General features: G+C 35.2%; 1 protein-coding gene across 1 annotated transcript in view; it reads right to left on the minus strand.

Annotated features, from left to right (window-relative positions):
* CUNH14orf39 (chromosome unknown C14orf39 homolog) overlaps window positions 1-23,165 on the minus strand; it is a 52,378-nt gene that overhangs the window by 26,608 nt on the left and 2,605 nt on the right. The window contains exons 4-7 of the mRNA XM_029236226.1: window positions 20,619-20,708; window positions 2,642-2,829; window positions 2,507-2,549; window positions 702-822 (exon numbers count right to left, since the gene is read on the minus strand). Coding sequence (XP_029092059.1) covers window positions 702-822; window positions 2,507-2,549; window positions 2,642-2,829; window positions 20,619-20,708 — 442 coding nt within the window. The remainder of the gene's footprint in view (window positions 1-701; window positions 823-2,506; window positions 2,550-2,641; window positions 2,830-20,618; window positions 20,709-23,165) is intronic.

Here is a 23,165-nt window from a genome sequence, read left to right on the forward strand (position 1 = left end):
AAAGGACAGTCAGAAGCAAAGTAGACATTGATTACCTACACAGAGATGTAGTTACCATATATTTTAAAGAAAGTAGCATCCACTTTCTTCTCATTACTAAAATGATATTAATACTACTTGGAACCTCATGCCTATGAATGATAAATATACCATCTTTACACAGTTTTCAGAAAATTTAGAAAATCAGCTATTCAACTTTTTTTCAAGATTTGGAAGTGACTTTGATGGGTTCTCATATCCATCAATGAAAGCCACATTTCAATACAATACTAAAAATGTATTCATGAAGATATCATGCACCATCAATCTTAAAGGCTAAACTAGCTTTATAAAGATTATAGTCATAAATTTTCTAGATTAAGTCTTTTAAATTATTTACTGCCTTGTTCTCTTTTTTGACAACACTGTTGTAAGCTCTGCTAATGCCTTTAAATACCTATTATTAAACTCCATCTTGTTCCTTCCTATCTTCTTTCCTTAGCACCCAAAGAAAGTTAAACTATTCCCCAAAACTCAGAGCTGAATACACTCAATACCTAAAACACATTTTGGCTTCAATGGTAATCTGAGGCAAATAAATTATTATAAGCTTTTCTCTATATCGAGGCTCTTTAGAAACAGCTCTTCTTAGACATTCATCTAACACACCATTACACTTATACATTAACACATATATTAGAAACATATAACAAAATTAATACCTGGTTTAAATAATTAATTTCTATTTCCACATCATCTACTTCTTTCTTCAATTCACATGATCTTTTGGAAAATTTGTTGGCATGTTTAAGAGTATCTTGTGTTTTACATCTCAAATTAACCCTTTTATGTTAAGGAACTATGTTATACAAGTAACTTTCACACTTACATACACTATATAAAAATAATTAGTATTATGTAACATTATTTGTATATGTACCATATAAGCAATATTAATAACAATATCTGAAAATAGCTGTAAGACTAGTACAAACATTTGGCAAACTGACAATTTATTGTTCGTCTATGTTATATATTTAGCTTAAAAATAACATTTCTTCAAAAATATGTGTCAGGATTTTTTATTTCAGTTAAATATTTTCACAGGGTGGTTTTTTTACTTTTGGTTTTTACCCAACTTTATCATGTCATTTGGCATGATGAACATAATCAATTCAGGTCCAAACTTAACATCTTGTGTTTCTATAATTTATTTGTTCCAAAGTTAACATTAAAAATCCACTCAATTTTCCTTTTCTTGCTGTTTAAGATCCATCAGTGCACCCTGCAGAACTCAAAAGAGAGCTGCATCTTCTATCTGAACTTTCTGCTTGAACTGGATTTATACCCAATTTCAAGTAGAGAATTTCTCAGCTGTTAATAGACACCCTGCATGGTTATTAGCTACTACCATTTCCTAAGTTACTCTACAATCCATTTAGGAGAATTTAAAAATGAATAAAACAGTGTCAATGAACAAGAATTCCAGAGAAAATCTTTATCAGACCTTTCCTATTTCACTAAAACTTATGATTTATATGCTAGCACATGAAATTTCAGATGAACATTATTTATAATGCTATGCTGTTATCAAAAGTATCAATTTAAAATTTCAGATATAGACATTTAAATCCTAATCTTCAATTCTCCCTACCTCCATCACCTCTTCATGTCATGTAATCTTATGTCTCATCCGTTTCTACATCCAACTCCCTAAACCCCTGCTGTGCCTTATGCATCTACCAACCTCTGCCTCTTCCTAAACACAGATGGGCAGCAAATGAACAACTAAGTACAGAATAAGCTAAAACCCAAACATGGAGAGAGCAAGCAGCAAAGGAGTTAAAAGGATGATTTGGGATGAAGTAGAATGAAGCAAGGTAGAATGCAGGGATAAAGAAGACTTAGTACAAACAGTGGAGTTATAATCTGATAGGAAAGCATATGAAGGATTGTGGAGGTTGCAAGAGGATTAAAGTTCCAAGTTCATCATCAGGGAAGGTCTCCTTGACAAACAGATGAGACTTAGACCAATTAAGAATTACTTAAGCATCTAATACAATGCCACTGTATTACTTGTTTACATGTCTGTTTCCTCTACTAAACTGTGAGCTCCTTATAAGAAAGTTCTGTATCTTCTTGAGTACTGCCTGGCACAAAGTAGGTACCCAATGAATTGTGACTCACCTCCCTACCATCTTCCATCTTAACAAGTAATAATCAATTGATTTAATTGGAACTCTTTGGTAAGACAGAGCAAGATGACTTTTTCATTGGTTTGGGTGATAAGATATGCCACTTAAAGACAGATACATATACCACTTATTGGCATTAAAATTTCTTGCTTCTGATGACATGCACATGTATGAAAACTAATCCCAAATGATCTTTAAAGTAATCTCTAAATTTTTTAATTAAACAAAATACCAAATCAATGTGATTCTCACAAGGAAATGCAATAACAATTAAAATACAGAAATAATACTTATCCAATAAAAATTCTAAGTAGAAATACTACTGTGGATACATATGTAATGTCCAACTGGTAAGTGATGGAAAGGGAGCAGGCACTGAAAAACAAAGTCATATTTTAGACTAATTTATTATATTTTTATTACAAAAATAATGTTATTAAAACAGTATGTAACAAAACCATTAATACCTAAAAATTCCATAAAAATAGTTTCATTCATTTTTAGTTGTTCAGTACATGCCAACACTCTGTTTTGAATTTCTTCATGTTCTCTTTTCTTCTCATAATATTCATGTGAAAGAGGTGTTTCTGAGTATTTTTGTTGGTATTGCTTTAAAACATCTTTATACTGACATATATAACTGTGGTACATTTTTCTGTTAAAATTAAAAGAAATGATGTCAATATAACAAAAGTATATCTAAAATCACTTGTTAAATAAAGTCTACTAAATTAAGCATAACAGACAAGTTAAAAATCTACTTATTCTGCTTCCTCAATACTGTCTGTCCTTCAAACTTTTTTCTTAACTCTATTACACTTTCCAATTCTCTACTCTTTTTCTCCACTACCTGAGTTACTCACTCCTTAATCATTTTCAATTAAACTTCCACTTCCACCAGTTTAATGAAACTACCCTTCCCAAGGTTATCAATGATCTAATTTGTCCACCTTAGTGATCTCTTTTCACTTTTCATCCTAAATGACACTGCAGAACCTGGTTCTTTTGATGACTTCTTGAATCTCTATCCTCCCTGAGTTCTGAATCTCTATTCTTCCCAGTTCAGCTACCTCTATAACTATGCTATTAAATCTCTTCAGTTTTCTAAGCTAAAGTTATCATGTTCTAGGTGATAGAACTCTGGGCTCACAAACATTCTTGTATACTCCAGAACTATTTTATAAGAAAATTTCAGCACTGTTTGGAGGAACTCCTTCAAGTACAACTAAGGTAGAGGTGCCTGGTCATCTATTTCGGAACCAGTCTTGAATGAGATGGTCAATTCTTGCAAAAGGATATTAACTCTTCCTTCTCATTTGAATTTTGCTTGATCTACAATAGGGGTCAGTTACTATGATCAATGGGCCAAATCTAATCTGCCACCTGTTTTTGTACAGCCTATGAGCTAAGAACAATTTTTACATTTTTAAATGATTAAAATAACAAAAGAATAATAATGTTTCATGGCATATTAAAATTATATGAAAATCAAACTGTAATGTCCATAAATAAAGTTTTATTAGAACACAGTCAATCACTTATGTACTGCCTAAAGTTGCTCTTGTACCACAGTATCAGACTTGAGTAGCTGTGACAAAGACTGTATATTCCCACAAAGCCTGGAATGTTTACTATATGGCCCTTTACAAAAAAAAGTTTGTCAGTCCTCATCTACAACACTGAACATGTTCAATCCAGGTTCATTGCAAAAAACATATTCTTGGGAGGAGAAAAAGATGGCAGAGTAGAGGGACGTGGAGCTTACCTCCTCCACAAACACATCAAAACTACATCTACAAGTGGAACAATTCTCACAGAATACCTACTGAAAACTTGCAGAAGATCTCATACAACCAAAGCTATAAGAAAAATTCCCATGTAACCACTGCTCCTGCAGAAGGGCTGAAATCTGAGCCAATTACCTGCACTTCCCCTTTGGCATGGGGGTGAGGCCTGGGCAGGTTCTTGTGCAGGCAGATTTGCGAGCACACGTGCATGCCTAAAGGACCTCTGAGCTCATTATGAGCACTTCGGCAGTGGATGTGGCCCCTCGAGGGCAGCGCTAACAACAGATTTCTTTGTGGGCGTGCACACCAAGTAGCAGGTGGCATCACAGAGTTGCATGTCCCATTGGACAGCTCCTACGGAAGAACACGCAGTGGCTCCTTTCTCAGAGGGAGAGCTCCCAGTCCCACCTACCTCACATCACAGCTTAGAACCGGATCTGGGGGCTTCTACTCCAACAACTGGGGAGCAGACCCTGACCCTGACAGGGCTGTGACAACCACCAGAGCAAAGAGGAGGCCCCACCCAACATCCAGTGCAGGCTCTGGTCACCACAACACCAAACACATCCCCTATCAAGGGGACAAGGGCCAGCACAAACTGAGGAAAGTCTTGGCAAGCATCCATACCACAAACAGCCCTCGCACCGAAAATACTGCACTCACACAGTCTACACAAGGGTCACTCCCACATAAAAACAGACCTTCAAGACCACAGTAGATAACTGTTTCTCCAAAATTCATAGAGTTGGAGAAATATAAGTAAAATGAAAAAAGCAGAGGAACTACTCTGAATTAAAAGAACCAGAGAAATTCCCTGAAAGAACAATGAAACAGACCTCTCCAATCTACCAGACGCTGAGTTCAAAACGGAGGTAATAAAAATGCTGAAGGAACTACAAAAGACTATCAATAGAAATGCAGATCACTGTAACAAGGAATTAGAAACTATAAAAAGAAGCCAATCGAAATTAGACAACTCAATTTCCAAAATGAAAACTGAGCAAAAGGCATAAATAGTAAACTAAATAATGCAGAATAAGAAGTGATCTGGAAGACAGAATAACTGAAATCACCCAAGCAAAACAGCAGACAGAAAGACAAATGAAAAAATGAAACAAAGCAACATACGAGATCTATGGAATAATAAGAGTAAGCCAATCTATACATAATAGGAATCCCAGGAAAAAAAGAAGAGAAAGGGGGATCAAAAATGTTTTCAAAGAAATTATAGCTGAAAACTTCCCAAACCTAAAGAAGGAAACAGCAATACAGGTACAGGAAGCACAGAGGTTCCCAAACAAGATGAACCCAAACAGTCCAAATCCAAGATATATCATAATTAAAATGGCAAAAGTGAAAGATAAAGAGAGGATTCTAAAGGCAGCAAAAGAAAAAACAAAGAGTCAGTTACAAGGGAACCCCCATAAGGCTACCAGCTAATTTCTCTAAAGAAACTTTGCAGGCCATAAAGGAGGGGCAAGATATATCCAAAGTCCTGAAGAACAACAACCTGCAACCTAGGATACTCTACCCAGCCAGACTGTCATTTAGAATAGAAGGAGAGATAAACAATTTCTCAGACAAGCAAAAACTAAAAGAAGACAGCAATACTAAATCTATCCTAAAAGAAATATTGAGAGATCTTCTCTAAATAGAAAAGAAGCAGGAATCAATAAAAAAGGTAAACTCACAATAGGAAAGACAAATATATAAAAGGATTGAATATCACTTAAATAAGGCAAGTACATGGATTAAAAAAAATTCTGTGAAAGCAATTATAAATACAATGAACAGCAAAAAGATAAACATGAAGATGTAAAACAGGACATTAAAATCACAAAATGTGGGGGAGGGGAGTAAGAAAATGCAAATCTTTTAGAATGTGTTTGAGCTTATATGACTATGAATCTAAAGGAAGTAGATACAGTTATGAGATAACATACTTGAAAACCAGGGTAATCACAAATCAAAAACATAAAATAGATTCACAAAAACCAAAAATAAAGGAACTCAAGCATAATACAAACCACAAACGGAAAAACAAAAAGGGGAGAAAGGAACAAAGATGTGCAAAATGAACCGGAAAACAAGGTTTAAAATGGCAATAAATACATACTATCAATAATTACTTTATATATAAATGGACTAAATGCACCAATCAAATACATAGAGTGGCAGGTTAGATAATAAAACAAGAATCTACAATATGCTGCCTACAAGAGACCCACTTCTGGGTGAAAGACACATATAGATTGAAAGTGAGGGGATGGAAAAAGATATTTCATGCAAAAGGAAATGACAAGAAAGTGGGGGTAGCAATACTCACATCAGACAAAATAGACTTTAAAATGAAGGCCACAAAGAAAGACAATGAAGGCCAACATATAATAAGATGATCAATACAAGAAGAGGATATCACACTCATTAACACATATGCACCCAATATAGGAGGACCAAAATACATAAAACAAATATCAAGAGACAAAAAGGGAGAAACTGATGGGAATACAACAATAGTAGGAGAGTTTAACACCCTACTGACATCAATTGACAGATATTCCAGACAGAAAATCAATAAGGCAACAGAGATCCTAAGTGACACAATAGAACAGACTTAATTGATATCTACAGGACATTACATCCAAAACAAAACAAAATACACATTCTTTTCAAGAGCACATGGAACATTCCCTAGGATAGACCACATACCAGGACACAAAACAAGCCTCAACAAATTTAAGAGGACAGAAATTATTTCAAGCAACTTTTCTGAGTGCAACGGTATGAAACTAGATATCAACCACAGAAAGAGAAATGAGAAAAAAATGATTACATGGAGACTAAACAACATGCCACTAAAAAACCAATGGGTCAGTGATGAAATCAAAGAGGAAATTTAAAAATACCTCGAAACAAATGACAATGAAAACACAACCATACAAAATCTATGGGATGCAGAAAAAGCAGTTCTAAGAGAGAAGTTCATAGCAATACAGGCCTTCTTCCAAAAACAAGAAAAATCTTAAATAAACAACCTAACCTACCACCTAAAAGAATTAGAAAAAGAAAAACAAATAAAACCTAAATTCAGCAGAAGGAAGGAAATAATAAAGACCAGAGAGGAAATGAATAAATGGAGATTTAAAAAATAGAAAAAAATTAATAAAACCAAGAGATAGTTGAAAGGATAAATGAAATTGACAAGCCTCTAGCCAAGCTCACCAAGAAGAAAAGAGACAGGATACAAATAAATAAGAAATGGAAGAGGAGAAATAACAACCAATATTGTTACAGGGAAGAACAAATCTGACTACATGTTGGATCTGTTTCTCTTACTTTAACCTTTGCTTCCTGCTGCTTTTGTTCACTAAAAGGTTACTGTCTATACATAATGGTCTGCTTCAGGGAACCTGCCCCTCTGCCTGAATGTTAAACCAAAGTGCCTTTGTTTGGGGAAACATCCTGACCCTGTCCACCTATGAATGGCTGCAAGAAAGAAGAAATTAACACATCCCCTTCCCAAGGCTGGCTATTCCAGGAGATATCTGCAAGACTTATGGCCTTTTTACTTTACTTCCTCACCTCTGCCCCCTCTCTGTTCTATAGAAGAAACTGGCATCCAGACCCCAATAAGATGGTTCTTCTAAGACACTAGTCTGCCATCTTCTTGGTCTGCTGGCTTTCCGAATAAAGTCACTATTCCTTGCCTCAACACCTCTTCTCCCGATTTACTGGCCTGCCATGTGGCAAGCAGAGTGAGCTTGGACTCAGTAACAATACCATAGAAATACAAAAAATTACTAAGAAGATATTGTGAACAGTTATATGCCAACAAATTTGACAACCTAGAAGAAATGGACAAGTTGCTAGAAACATACAGCCTGCCAAAATTGAATCAAGAAGAAACAGATAAGTTGAACAGACTGATCACTAGAAGTGAAATAAAATCTGTAATAAAAAAGGCTCCCTGCAAACAAAAGTCCAGGACTGGATGGCTTCACTGGGTTATTCTACCAAACATACAAAGAAGAACTTATATCTATCCTTCTCAAACTCTTCCAAAAGACTGAAGAGGAGAGAACACTCCCAAAGTCATTCTATGAAGTCACCATCACCCTGATACCAAAACCAGAAAAAGACACCACCAAAAAAGAAAATTACAGGCCAATATCTTTGATGAATGTAGATGCAAAAATCCTCAACAAAATATTAGCAAACCAAGTCCAACAACACATAAAAAGGGCCATACACCATAATCAAATTGGATTCATCCCAGAGTCACAAGGATGGTTCAACAGACACAAATCAATCAACGTGATACACCACAATAACAAAAGAAAATGCAAAAACCACATGATCATCTCAATAGAGGCAGAAAAAGCATTTGATAAAATTCAACATTTATTCATGATAAAAACTCTCACCAAAGTGGGTATAAAGGGAACATAATAAAAGCCATTTATGACAAATCCACAGCTTACATGATACTAAATGGTGGAAAGCTGAACGTCTTCCTGCTAAGTGCTGGAATAAGACAAGGATGCCCACTCTCACCACTTTTATTCAACATACTATTGGAAGTCCTAGGCACAGCAATCAGGCAAGAAAAAGAAATAAAAGGCATCCAAATTAGAAGGGAAGAGGTAAAATTGTCATTATATGCAGATAACATGATACTCTACAGAAAACCCTTAAGACTCCAAACAGAAACTACCAGAACTGATAAACGAATTCAGCAAGGTATCAGGATACAAGATTAATATACAGAAATCTGTTGCACTTATTTACACTAACAATGAAGTATCAGAAAGAGAAAGTAAAAAAAGCAATCCTATTTAAAATCACATTGCATCCAAAAAAAAAAAAAAAAAACTAGGAATAAACCTAACTGGAGGTGAAAGATTTATATGCTGAGAACTATAAAACACTGATGAAGGAAACTGAAGATGATTCAAAGAAATGAAAAGATATCCCATGGTCTTGGGTTGGAAGAATTAATATAGTGAAAATTGCCATACTACCCAAACAAATCTACAGATTTAATGCAATCCCTATCAAATTACCCATGACATTTTTCACAGAACTAGAACAAATAATTCTAAAATTTATATGGAACCACAAAAGACCCAGAATTGCCAAAGCAATCCGGAGGGAAAAGAACAAAGCTGGGGCATAACCCTTCTAGACTTCAGGCAATATTACAAAGCTACAGTAATCAAAACAGGGTGGTACTGGCACAAAAACAGACATATAGAGATGGAACAGAATAGAGGACCCAGAAATAAACCCCCACACCTATGGCCAATTAATCTTCGACCAAGGAGGCAAGAATATACAATAGAGAAAAGACAGTCTCTTCAGCAAGTGGTGTTGGGAAAGCTGGACAGACTCATGTAAATCAATGAAGTCAGAACACTCCCTTATACCACACACAAAAATAAATTCAAAATGGCTTAAAGACTTAAATATAAAACATGACACCATAAAACTCCTAGAAGAGAACATAGGTAAAACATTCTCTGACATAAATCGTACCAATGTTTTCTTGGGTCAGTCTCTCAAGGCAAAATAAATAAAAGCAAAAATAAACAAATGGGACCTAATCAAACTTAACAGCTTTCACACAGTAAAGGAAACCATAAACAAAACAAAAAGACAACCCACGGACTGGGAGAAGATATTTGCAAAGAATGCAGCTGACAGGGGCTTCATTTCCAAAACATACAAAGAGCTCATACAACTCAATATCAGAGAAACAAACAACCCAATCAAAAAACGGGCAGAACAAGTGTACCCCAATAAAGATGTTAAAAAAAAAAAAACGGGCAGAAGACTAAATAGACATTTCTCGAAAGAAGACATACAGATGGCCAACAGACACATGAAAAGATGCTCAACACTGCTAATTATTAGAGAAATGCAAAGCAAGACTACAGTGAGGTATCACCTCACAGTCTACAAATAATAAATGCTGGATAGGGTATGGAGAAAAGGGTACCCTCCTACACTGTTGGTGGGAATGTAAATTAGTGCAGCCACTATGGAAAACAATATGGAGGTTCCTTAAAAAACTAAAAATGGAGTTACCACTACTGGGCGTATATCTGTAAAAGATGAAAACTCTAATTTGAAAAGATACATGCACCCCAATGATCATAGCAGCACTGTTTACAATAGGCAAGATATAGAAGCAATCTCAGTGTCCATCAACAGATGAATGGATAAAGAAGACGTGGCATATATATATAATAGAATATTACTCCGACATAAAAAAAATGAAATAATGCATTTTGCGGCAATAGGGATGGACCTAGAGATTATCATGCTAAATGAAGTAAGTCAGACAGAGAAAGACAAATACCATATGATATCACTTATATGTGGAATCTAAAAAAAAAAATAGTACAAATGAATTTATTTACAAAACAGAAACAGACTCATAGACATAGAAAGCAAACTTATGGTTACCAAAGAGGGGGAGGAATAAATAAGAAGTATGGGATTAACAGATATGCACTACCATATATAAAACAGATAAACAAGGCTTTACTGTATAGCACAGAGAACTGTATTCAATATCTTATAATAACCTATAATGGAAAACAATCGGAAAATGTGTATATATATATATAAATATATGTATTTATATATATAAAACTGATCACTTTGCTGTACACTGAAACTAACACAATATTGTAAATATTGTAAATCAACCATACTTCAATTTAAAAACAGGAAATATATTTTTGGATCCTTTTTTTACCCAGTTATTAACAAATACATACTTTCAAAAAATAACATTCATAGAAAATTTTCTAAAAATATATAGTCCTTATATTCCTCAAAAGTTTATAAATTTTCTAAATCAAGCCATACTATATGGGGGAATTTCTTAAAAGATACTTCAATGATTATCTTGCCTTAGCAGATGAGAAAAGAAGTATTCATAAACTGCTTGTATAGTAAGAAGAAAAGGATAACAGCCTTCTACTGGTCAGCAGGTCTGAATCTTAAGAATGTTTTAATTTCTTAATATTACTAAACTCTGTCCCCTTATGCAAGATAAAGTAGTTTAGCCTAAAACAAGTTTCTTCCTATTCTTCTAAATGCATATTTGCTAATTAAGCCTTCACTTTTTGGGAAAATAGTCCAAAAGGAGGGAAATACCTATAAGAAAACTGAGTCTGGGACACCAGTTTCAGATGAGATTAGCACACCCCATCTACCCTGTTCAGACTGCATATTCACAGCAACTCTTCTAATATACTCCACACAAGAACCTTGCTAGCCCAAGCCATGATTCAAGAAGAGCCATTAATATCTCATCTCTTGCCAGCAATGCTAGTCTTCGTGAATGCCTGGGACAGGGATGGGAGATTAGGAGAAATAAGTAGCTGGTGCCTCTACTTCCTTCATTACCCATGATACCAACAAATGGACTCTTTTCCTCTTATAAATACATAGTATTGAGTCATCAAGTCAATCAACCTATGTGGCTGGTTTAAGAAAGAAAGAGATAGATGTTTTCACTTCCATACCTCTGGCTAGCTAAGAGAAGTCATCCACAACAAACACTATCAGAGAGGTACTTATTAGACTGGTTTGCTTTAGCCCCTCATAGAATCATTTTAAATAATATTTTATAGCTATAGCTTGCACTGAGAGATGTTATAAAAAGCAGTAATACATATTGTGTTTATTTGGGGGAGGCCACTGAAGATACTGACTACCATATCGCACAATTTCCCCTTTATGAGAATCCAGGGAACAAATTTCTCTCAAGTCTGAGTACTAGGGAAAAAACCTCTGCTCATCCTAAGCAACTGAACTGTTTTTTTGTTTGTTTGTTTGTTTTTGCGGTACGCGGGCCTCTCACTGTTGTGGCCTCTCCCGCTGCGGAGCACAGGCTCCAGACGCGCAGGCACAGCGGCCATGGCTCACAGGCCCAGCCGCTCCGTGGCATGTGGGATCTTCCCGGACCGGGGCACGAACCCGCGTCCCCTGCATCAGCAGGCGGACTCTCAACCACTGCGCCACCAGGGAAGCCCTGAACTGTTTTTTAAACGAATATTCTGAATTCCAAATTGATCACACTTCCACAATGCTTTGACTACTATTAGGAATTTCAAAGCCTAATTTTGCCTACATCTAACAAATGTGTAAGACCATATAGTATGAATTTCTATCAAGATCAAAGGCTTCATCTTCCTATATTACCCTTACTTCCCTATAGCTCAATTTGTATGTCTAACTTTATTTTAACACTATGGTATTATTTATATAAATCATTTCAAATTCTTTTTGAATTGAAGTGGGGCCTATAAATAACAAAGTAAGTCTCCTTTGTTAATTCTACCCTCTGCCTATTTCTTGGATGATTATGTACTCCAGCTTTCTCTTCTTTTTGCTTTATACTTTCCCTGGGCAATCTCATCTATTTTTATGATTTCAAATGCCAATGAAGTCCAAATCTATACCTCAGTCCCTACCTTAAGACCCAGTTTTTAATATGAAATGTACTGCATTCTAGATTTTATGTGGGTGTTTTTAATTAGAATATTAGAATAGGAGTGACATCGGCAAGATGGCAGAATAAAATGCCCCTTGCGCATATCACCCCCCTCAGCAATAAAAGTTTGCCATCCAACCATGGACAAAAGTGCCTTTGTGGAAGCTTTGGGATCCAGGTAGGAGACTGTGAAATCCTGGTGCAGTCCAAGACTGAGGAGAGCCATTTTGAGAAAACGGACTCACATCTTGGTGGTTTAACTTGCTGACTGTGGTGCTGGTTACAGACCCAGAAAACATCTCTGTACCCCTGAGAACTCAGCTACAGGCCTATCTAGCTTTGGGTCTGTAACCAGCCCCATAAACCAAGGGACCTGGGAGAAGTCACACCTACCTGTGTGTCAGACAATAGGCATACAGACCCTGGTCCTGGCTGTGGTCTCAGAAGTGGCAGGTGAACCAGTTCCAGCCCTTCATGGCCACAGTCTGGAAATACCAGGAGATAAACCTGCCAAGCTCAGTGAGACTGTAGATTTTGAAAGGGCCCTGTAACTGGATTCCAACCTGTTCCAGCCACAGTCACTGAAGAATCCTGCTGGCACACAGACCCAGCAGGAGACACTCCTGTCTATGCCCCTAAAGATCCTAAAGCACCCTATAGTTGGTTCCAGCCCTCTCACAGCACAGTTTGTCCACAGTACTGAGGGTCCAGGGTTCAAGCAAGAGACACTCCTGTCTGCACCCCATAGATCATGAAAGGACCCATACTTGATTCTAGATCTCAAGCAGTCTAGCACTAACAGAACTTCTGGCCCAGGGACCCAAAGAGATACTGCTATATGCTCCCCTGGAGATCTTGAAAGGGCCCTATACTTGGCTCCAGCCCCTCTAGCCACAATCAGGGAGCAGTCCAGCCCACGGAGGGAGCTGGTTGGAGACATGCCTATCTGCGCCTTGAGAACCAGGACTGTAGACCTCAATTTTGTTTGCAGAATCTGAAACAGCCCTGAGACTCAGTTCTAGCCCCTCTCAGCCACAGTCCAGGGCCAGTCCTGACCACCCATGAATCCATTCAGTGACTAGGCATGAACTCTCCCAGGGACTTGCTGGGAGACAAACTTGTCTACACACTTGGTAATATGCCTGCTGACTAAGGACCCAACTGTGGAACCTGAATCAGACCTTTGTCCCAGTACTATTCTACTGAACAAAGTACTGGAGGAAGTCTCACCCACCCAGGGACCAGACAGGATCCATACCTGCCTGAGCCCCTGGTAACAAGCACACCAACCATGGATCCCACTACAAACTCAACAACAGCTTCAAAATTAGCTCCAACTCAGCACAACTGCAGTTCTATAGGTAACCCCATCAGCCCAGGAAACCAACAAGAGAAGGTCTTTACCTCCCAAAACCAGACTGTAAAGACTGGAAGAAGTGTTTGTTCGTTCAAGTGCACAGACACCAATGCAAGGCTAAGCATATCACAAAGAATTAGGCAAACATGACACCATCAAAAGAAAAGTAATAAATCTTCAGTAACTGACCCCAAAGAAATGGAGATCTACAGTTTGCCTTGAAAAGAATTCAAAGTAATCATCTTAAAGAAACTCAATAAAATACAAGAGAACACAGACAACTAAACGAAATCAGGAAAACAATGCATGTACAAAATGAGAAGTTTAATAAAGAAATAGAAACCATAAAATAGAACCAAACAGAAACTGTGGAGCTAAAGAACACAACAGCAAGACTGAAATATTCAATAGAGAGCATCAGTAATAGACTTGATCATATAAAAGAAAGAATCGGCAAACTCAAAGACTATTCATTTGAAATTAGCTACTTAGAGGAACAAAAAGAAAAAGAATGAAAAACAGTGAAGAAAATCTACATAAATTATGGAACACTGCAAAGCAAACAAATATTTGCATCACGGAAGTCCCAGAAGGAGAAAAGAGAGACAGAAAAAGGCAGAAAGCTTATTTAAAGAAATAACACCTGATTACTCAGCTATAAAAAAGAACAAAATAATGCCATTTGCAGCAACATGGATGGACCTAGAGATTCTCATACTGAGTCAAGTAAGTCATACAGAGAAAAACAAATATCATATGATATCACTTATATGTGGAATCTTAAAAAAGGCTACAAATGAACTTATCTACAAAACAGAAATAGAGCTACAGATGTAGAAAATAAACTTATGTTACCAGAGGTTGGGGGAGGAGAGATAAAGTGGAAGATTGGAATTGACACATACACACTACTATATATAAAGCAGATAACTAGGGCTTCCCTGGGGGCACGGTGGTTAAGAATCCACCTGCATGGGGACATGGGTTCGAGCCCTGGTCCAGGAAGATCTCACATGCCACAAAGCAACTAAGCCCATGCACCACAACTACTGAGAGCGCACTCTAGAGCCCGCAAGCCACAACTGCTGAGCCCATGTGCCACAATTACTGAAGCCCACACACCTAGAGTTTACGCTCCACAACAAGAGAAGCCACCACAATAAGAAGCCCGCACACCACAACCAAGAGTAGCCCCTGCTCGCTGCAACTAGAGAAAGCCTGTGCGCAGCAACGAAGACCCAATGCAGCCAAAGATAAACATATAAATAAATAAATTTCTTTAAAAAAAAAAACAGATAACTAATAAGGACCTACTGTATAGCACAAGGAACTCTACTCAATACTCTGTAATGGCCTATATGGGAAAAGAATCTAAAAAAGAGTGGATATCTGTATTTGTATAACAGATTCACTTTGCTGTATACCTGAAACTAACACAACATTGTAAATTGATTATACCCCAACAAAAATTTTTAAAAAAGAAAAGAAATAATAGCTGAAAACTTCCCAAATATTAGGAAAGAGATAGGCATCTGGGTACAGGAAGCCCAAAAGACCCCAAGCAAGATCAACCCAAAGAAGATTACTCCAAGACACATTATAATCAAAATGTTAAAATGCAAAGACAAAAAGAATTTTGAAAGCATCAAGAGAAAAATAACTCATCACTAGGGAACCCCTGTAATGTCGTCAGGAGATTTCTCTGCACAAACCTTCCAGGCCAGAAGAGAATGGGATCACATATTCAAAGTACTGAAAGAAAAAACTGCCAACCAAAAATACTACACCCAGCAAAACTGTCCTTTAGAAATGAAGGAAAAATAAGGACATTCCCAGACAGACAAAAGCTAAGGGAGTTCATTACCACTAAAGGAGTTCATTACTACTGCCTTTTAGAAAATATTAAGGGGAGTTTTTCAAGCTGAAATAAAAGGATGCTAAGTAACAACATGAAAACATATAAAAGAATAAAACTTAATGGTAAAGGTGAATATATACTCAAATTCAGAATACCATAATACTGTAATGATAGTATGCAAATCACTTTAATCTCTAGTATGAAAGTTTAAAATATTATTAAAATTATAGCTACAATAATTTGTTAATGGATGCACAATATAAAGTATGACATCGATAGCCTTAAATGTGGGGGGAGGAGAAGTAAAAGTGCAGTTTTTGTATGCAATTGAAGGTTACTTGTTATCAATAAGTCTGTTATATCTATAAGATGTTTTATGTAAGCGTCATGGTAACCACAGAGAAAAAATTTATAGTAGATACACAAAAAAGAGAGAGAAAGGAATTAAAGCATACCACTACAAAAAAAAATCACAAAGGAAGACAGCAAGAGAGGAAGAAAGGAACAAAGGGACTAAAAATACACTCAGAAAACGATTAATTAAATGGCAATAGTAAGTCCATACCTATCAATAATTACTTTAAATGTAAATAGACTAAATTCAAAAGACAAAGAGTGGCTGAGTGGATTAAAAAAAACAAGACCCAACAATATGCTGCCTGCAAGAAACTTACTTTAGCTTTAATGAAACACATGAGCTGAAAGTGAAGGGATAGAAAAAGATATTCCATACAAATGTAACCAAAGGAAATCAGAAGTGCTCATACTTAAATCAGATAAGATAGACTTTCAGTCAAAATCAGTCACAAGAGACAAAGAAGGTCACTTCCCAAGGAATTAGAAAAAGAAGAACAATCTAACCATAAAGATAGCAGAAAGAAGGAAATAACAAAGGCTAGAGCAGAAATAAATGGACTAGAGACATGAAAGACAACAGGAAAACATCAATGAAACAAAAGTTGCTTTTTTGAAAAGATAAACAAAATTTACAAACCTTTAGCTAGACTAACCAAGGGAAAGAGAGAGGACTCAAACAAAGTTATAAATGAAAGAGGAGATACTATACCTGACACCAAAGAAATACAAACGCTCTTAAGAGGCTACTATTAACAATTATAGGACAACAAATTAGATAACCTAAAAGAAATGGATAAATTTCTAGAAACATACAACCTACCAAGATTGAATTATGAAAAAAAATTAAAAATCTGAACAGGTCAATTCCTAGTAAGGAGATAGAAGCAATAATCAAAACCCTCCCAACAAAGAAAAGCCCAGGACCAGATGGTTTCACTGGTAAACTGTTACCAAACATTTAAAGAAGAATTAACATCAATCCTTCTCAAACTCTTCCCAAAAAATGGAAGAGGAGAAGACACTCTCCAATTCATTTTATGAGGCCAGCATTACCCTGATAAAAAGCCAAATAAGGACACTACAAGAAAAGAAAACTAGAAGCCAATATTCCTGATGAATATGGATGAAAAAATTCTCAAAAAAAAATACTAGCAAACAAATTCAACAGCACTTTAAAAGAATCATACACGAATACGAAATGGGATTTATCCTTGGATGCAAGGATGGTTCAATATACACAAATAATTAAACATGAAATACCACATTAATAGAGTGAAGGATAAAAATTATATGATCTCAGTAGATGCAGAAAAAGCATTTGGCAAAATCTGACACCCTTTCATGATAAAAACTTTCAATAAATTGGGTATACCTCAACATAATAAAGGCTATATATGACAAGTCCATAACTAATATCATACTCAATGGTAAATAGCTAAAAGCTTTTCCTCCAAAATCAGAAACAAGACAAAGGTGCCATTCTCACCACTCTTATTCAATATAATACTGGAAGAGCTAGCTAAAGTAATTAGACAAGAAAAAGAAATAAAAGGCATCCAAATAGGAAAGGAAAAAGTGAAATGGTCTGTTTGTAAACAGTATATCCTTATATCAATATATAGAAAATTCTAAGACTCCACCAAAAACCTATTAGAACTAATCAACAAATTCAATAAAGTTTCAGGATACAAAATCAACATACAAAAATCAGTTGCACTTCTATACACAAACAACGAACTACCTGAAAAAAAAATAAAGAAAACAATCCCATTTACAGTAGCATCAAACACATTTAAAAACTTAGGAATAAATTTAACCAAGAAGGTGAAAGATTTGTACACTGAAAACTGTAAGACACTATGAAAGAAACTGAAGAAGACATAAATATGGAAAGATATTCTGTGCTCACAGATCATAAGAATTAATACTGTTATAATATCCATACTACCCAAAGCTATCTAAAAATTCAATGCAATCCCATCAAAATTACAACGGCATTTTTCACAGAAATAGAAAAAAAAATCCCAAAATTTGTATGGAACCACAAAAGACCCCAAATAGTCAATTTCTGGAAATCTCAAAAAAAAAACAAAGGTGGAAGCATCACACTTCCTCATTTCAAACTATGCTACAAAGATATAGTAATCAAAATAGCATCGGGCTTCCCTGGTGGCGCGGTGGTTGAGAGTCCGCCTGCCGATGCAGGGGACATGGGTTTGTGCCCTGGTCTGGGAAGATCCCACATGCCACAGAGCACCTGGGCCCGTAAGCCATGGCCGCTGAGCCTGCGCATCCAGAGCCTGTGCTCCACAACGGGAGAGGCCACAACAGTGAGAGGCCCGCGTACCGCCAAAACAAACAAACAAACGAAAAAAACAGCATAGTATTGGCATAAAAACAGACAGATAAACCAATGGAACAGAATCAAGAGTCCAGAAATAAATCCATGCATATACAGTCAATCAATATTTGGAAAGGAAGCCAAGAATACTCAATGGGGAAAGGATAGTCTGCAATAAACAATGCTGGGAAAACTGGATAGCCACATGCAAAAGAATGGAACTGGACCCCTATCTTATACCACTCATAAAGATGAACTCAAAATGGATTAAAGACTTAAATTAAATGTAAGACCTGAAATCATAAAACTCCTAGGGAAAAAAATCTCCTTGATGTTGGTTTTGGCAATGATTTTTGGGGATATGATACCAAAAGCACAAGCAACAAAAGCAAAAATAAACAAGTGGGACTACATCAAACTATAAAAGCTTCTGCACAGCAAAAGAATCAATCAACAAAATGAAGAGGCAAACTATAGAATGGGAGAAAATGTTTGCAAACCATATATCCAATAAGGGGTTAATATCCAAAATACATAAGGAACTCATACAACTGAATAGCAGAAAGACTAATAATCCAAGTTAAAAATGGGCAAAGGGCTGAGAGACATTTTTCCAAAGAAGACAAATAGTCAACAGGTACATGAAAAGATGCTCAACACCACCAATTATCAGAGAAATGCAAATCAAAACCACAATGAGATAGTACCTCATATGTGTAGAAAGGCTATTACCTTTCTACACAAAAGATAGATGTTGGCAAGGATGTAGAGAAAAGGGAACCCTTGTATACTGGTGGTGGGAATGTAAATTGATACAGCCACCATGGAAAACAGTATGGAGGCACCTCAAAAAATTAAAAATAGAAAAGCCATATGATCCAGTAATCCCACTTCTAGTTACATATTCAAAGGAAATAAAATCACTATCCCAAAGAGATATCTGCACCATGTTCATTGAAGCATTATTCACAATGGCCAAGACATGGAAACAACCTAAGTGTCCACTGACAGATGAATAGATTTTTTGAATGTGATATATATAAAAATGGAATGTTATTTAGCCACTAAAAAAGAAGGAAATCCTGCCATTTGTGACAACACAGATGGACCTTGAGAGTGTTATGCTAACTGAATAAGTCAGACAAAGACAAATACTGTTATGATCTCACTTATATGTAAAATCTTTTTAAAAAGCTGAATTCATAGAAGCAGAGAGTATAATGGTGGTTTCCAGGGGCTGACGGGTAGAGGAAATGAAAAGATGTTGGTCAGAGAGTACAAGCTTCCAGTTAAAAGCTGAATAAGTTCTGGGGATCTAATATAAAGCATGGTGAATATAATAATACTGTATTATATACTTGAAAGTTGTTAAAAGAGTAAATCTTAAATATTCTCACCACAAAAAATATAATAGAGTGATAGATGTGTTACCTAACCTTATTGTGGTAATCATTTCACAATACACACATGTATTAAATCATGTTTTACACCTCAGACTTACTGCTATGTGTCAATTATACCTCAATAAAGCTAGGGGGAAAGTAGTAAGATAAATAAATAAAAATTAAATCAACACTGCTCTTGTCCAATTATGTTAAAAATAAAAACATTGCAATTTTTTAAATTAAGCGAAATTATAATGCTATATAACGTGTTCAAAGTTCCTCGCCTTGTTTCATTATATTCATTAATTACATTTACTCCCCCAAACCAGGTGATTTAACACATAATAAAATAAGCCCACACAAATATTATTGGGTTGGCCAAAAAGTTCATTCGGATTTCTCCATAACATCTTAATTTTTGGCCAACCCAATAGTATTTCTCTGTCAGAATATAACACCCCACTAAATCAGCACTCTGTAAAATAAGTTCAATATAAATATACCCTTCAAAAGTCAACACTCCAAATTTTTCATAAGCTAATTATACAGCTAGCTACTCCCCCAGATGTTTGACTATAGCAATTCAGTCATAAAAAATATTAATTGAAGCACTCTGCCTTGTAACTGCTACTGATAAATAGTTTCTAAGGACATATTTAAATATATCAAAGGTTGGATAGAGCTTTATAACAAACAGGTAGGCCAACAGTGACAACCAGAGTCCAAAACGCTGAATTTGCTTTAAAAATAAATAAACTAAAAAAATTTTTCAATTAATATTTTTGCAAAGAATATTTTATTAATACTAAGTTATAGAATTGATAAGCTTAAATTAATATATGTACTGTACCTGTCTTTTTCAACAGTTTCTTGATAAATAGTAAACTGGTCCTTCATATAGTCTTCATGTTTATGAAATATATCACATGTTGGCCTCCAGCTATGGAAAAAAATACTGTAATTAGCATCTCAGAATGATAAACTAATTTAAGAAATAATAAAAATGAATGTAACCATTTAAAGATAAACAAATCTTTCCTTTCCTGGAAAAAACAAGCTTACATCAAGAAAAACATTCCCATCTCCGATCACCACCACTATGACCATTCATGCAATCATACATATGCTCAAATATCAATATCGATTAATTTTTACATAAAGCCTGTTTTGGAACCATGACTAGGGAAGGAACAAATATGACATGGATGGACTGTGTATTACTATGGCATTTCTGGAATATACTCTGCAACACTCCAACATCAGGCTTTGTTTCTCATCATACTTCCAAGATCTTAGCTAAGAAATTCTTTTGGAGTAAACATTTAAAGAGCTAGGATAAGGGATAAAGAGAGGCTTTTTTCTCCTTTGAAATTTAGAAAGTCAGGTTTTATACCCTCCTGAACTTGAAAGAAAGAAACTAGACCATAATGAATTATGAAATCAGATAGTTAGAATAAAATGAATATTCAACTTATACATTTGTTTTATTACATGACTCAAAAAATGTTGCCAGTGTGAAGAATCTAAAATTAAGTATACACCATGGCAGCTTACATTCTAAGTATTGTTCAAATATTTCCTCTAGCTCTTTTTTCTAATCTTTTTTATTTTTTCAGATTCAAAAAGTATGCATACCCATTTTGGAAGAACAGAAAAGTATACATAAGAAAATAATTATCATCTATATTCTCAACACTGAATAATAACTACTAATATTGATATTATTTTAATAAATTATTTCCAGATTTTACTATAAGTATATAGTTTAACATCTTTGAGATCATATTCACATATACAACATATCATCCTTTATCACTTACTTTTAAACTATCAATATATACATTTTCTTTGTCACTAAGAATTCATTGTAAAAGTTTTAATAAATACAACATATTACACAATTTATCTAACCATTCCAATATTGTTGGCCATTTTGGTTAGTCAAAGTTTCTCTTAAGAATTTGTACTTAAACACTTGTCTGAGTTTGCAACCATTTCCTTAGGCAATATTCCCCAAAATAGAGTTATAAGGTCAAAGGTTATATATACATACATTCTGAATATTTTTTAAATTCCATAAGAAATACATGTTCACTAAAAAGATATTCACTGTAACCATTTTGATGTACATATTTCTAGACTTTTTAAATTATACATAAATACACAATTACTAAATTGAGTTTATTCTATGAATGTTGTTTTAATGTTTTGTTCAATTTGTAATATACTGTTAACACCTTTCCATGTCAATATTCACTTATATCATAAACTAATGGGCTGCCTACTGTTCATTCATATGGATATACCAAAATTCATCTAAACAATCACCTAATGTTGAACATTTGAGTTGCTTGCAATGTTTTCCTATCGTAAAAAAGTTGAAATAAATACCTTGTTGTACATTACATCTTTGAGAAAATGCCTAATTATTTCCTTATGAAAAATTATCAGAAATGGAACTGTTTAATCAAAAGTCATGCTTATTTTTAAAGCCTTTGAAGTATACTTATATGTCATCCAAAAGGTATAAGGTATATACCAGTGTACATTCCTACAGTGTATGAGAGGGGTGATTTCCTTATTTCCTGGTCAACATTGGGTATTATCCTTCTTTAAATTTCTGCAAAACTTAAAGGCAAAAGAATATATAGTATTTTATTATTGCTTTAATTTGGATGTCTTTGATTATTAGTAAGATTGAGCATTTGTTCACATTTATTAGACATACATTTCTTCATTTTGGTATTTACCTGTTTACCTTCTTTGCTTATTTTTCTAATGGGACTTTGGCTCTTTCTTATTAATTTCTACAAGCACTTTATATTTTAAAAATTAACCCTTCTTTAACATTTTTCTACCTTATCCTTTTGCTTTTTGTATCATTTTGAGGTGTTTTTTTAATTTGCATATGTCATATTTATCCATTGTTTCCTATGTGGTTTCTACCTTTGATGACATACTTAGAAAGGCCTTCCTCTCTCAAAGATTATAGTCACCTATATTTTCTTCTAATACTTTCATGAATTCATATTTCACATTTAAACCTCTTAACCAGCATGCTGAAATCATGAACTAGAGGTATTCATGCATTAAAATCAACAGATCCTAAAATCAACAGATCCTACTAACTGCCCTCAGAACCCAGCAGAGAATAATCTTGTTTAAAGTAAAGTACATCTTGGACACAGTAGGTTCTGCGGGGAAACTACCAGTACTTTCCCAGCACCCTTTGCAGCTACTTGAGGGAAACCACTGGTAAAACTTAACTACCATAAACCTAAATCAAACTAAAAGAAAAAGTTCAACAATATGTAGTTTTTTCGTTGATCAGATTCCCAAAAAATTTAAACATTGATAATTTCAGTGTTAGCAAGGGTGTGAGGAATAGAAACTCTCA

This window comes from Monodon monoceros, unplaced genomic scaffold (genome assembly GCF_005190385.1).
Source record: "Monodon monoceros isolate NGI ecotype Baffin Bay Population unplaced genomic scaffold, NGI_Narwhal_1 Super_Scaffold_21, whole genome shotgun sequence".
Taxonomy (NCBI): domain Eukaryota; kingdom Metazoa; phylum Chordata; class Mammalia; order Artiodactyla; family Monodontidae; genus Monodon; species Monodon monoceros.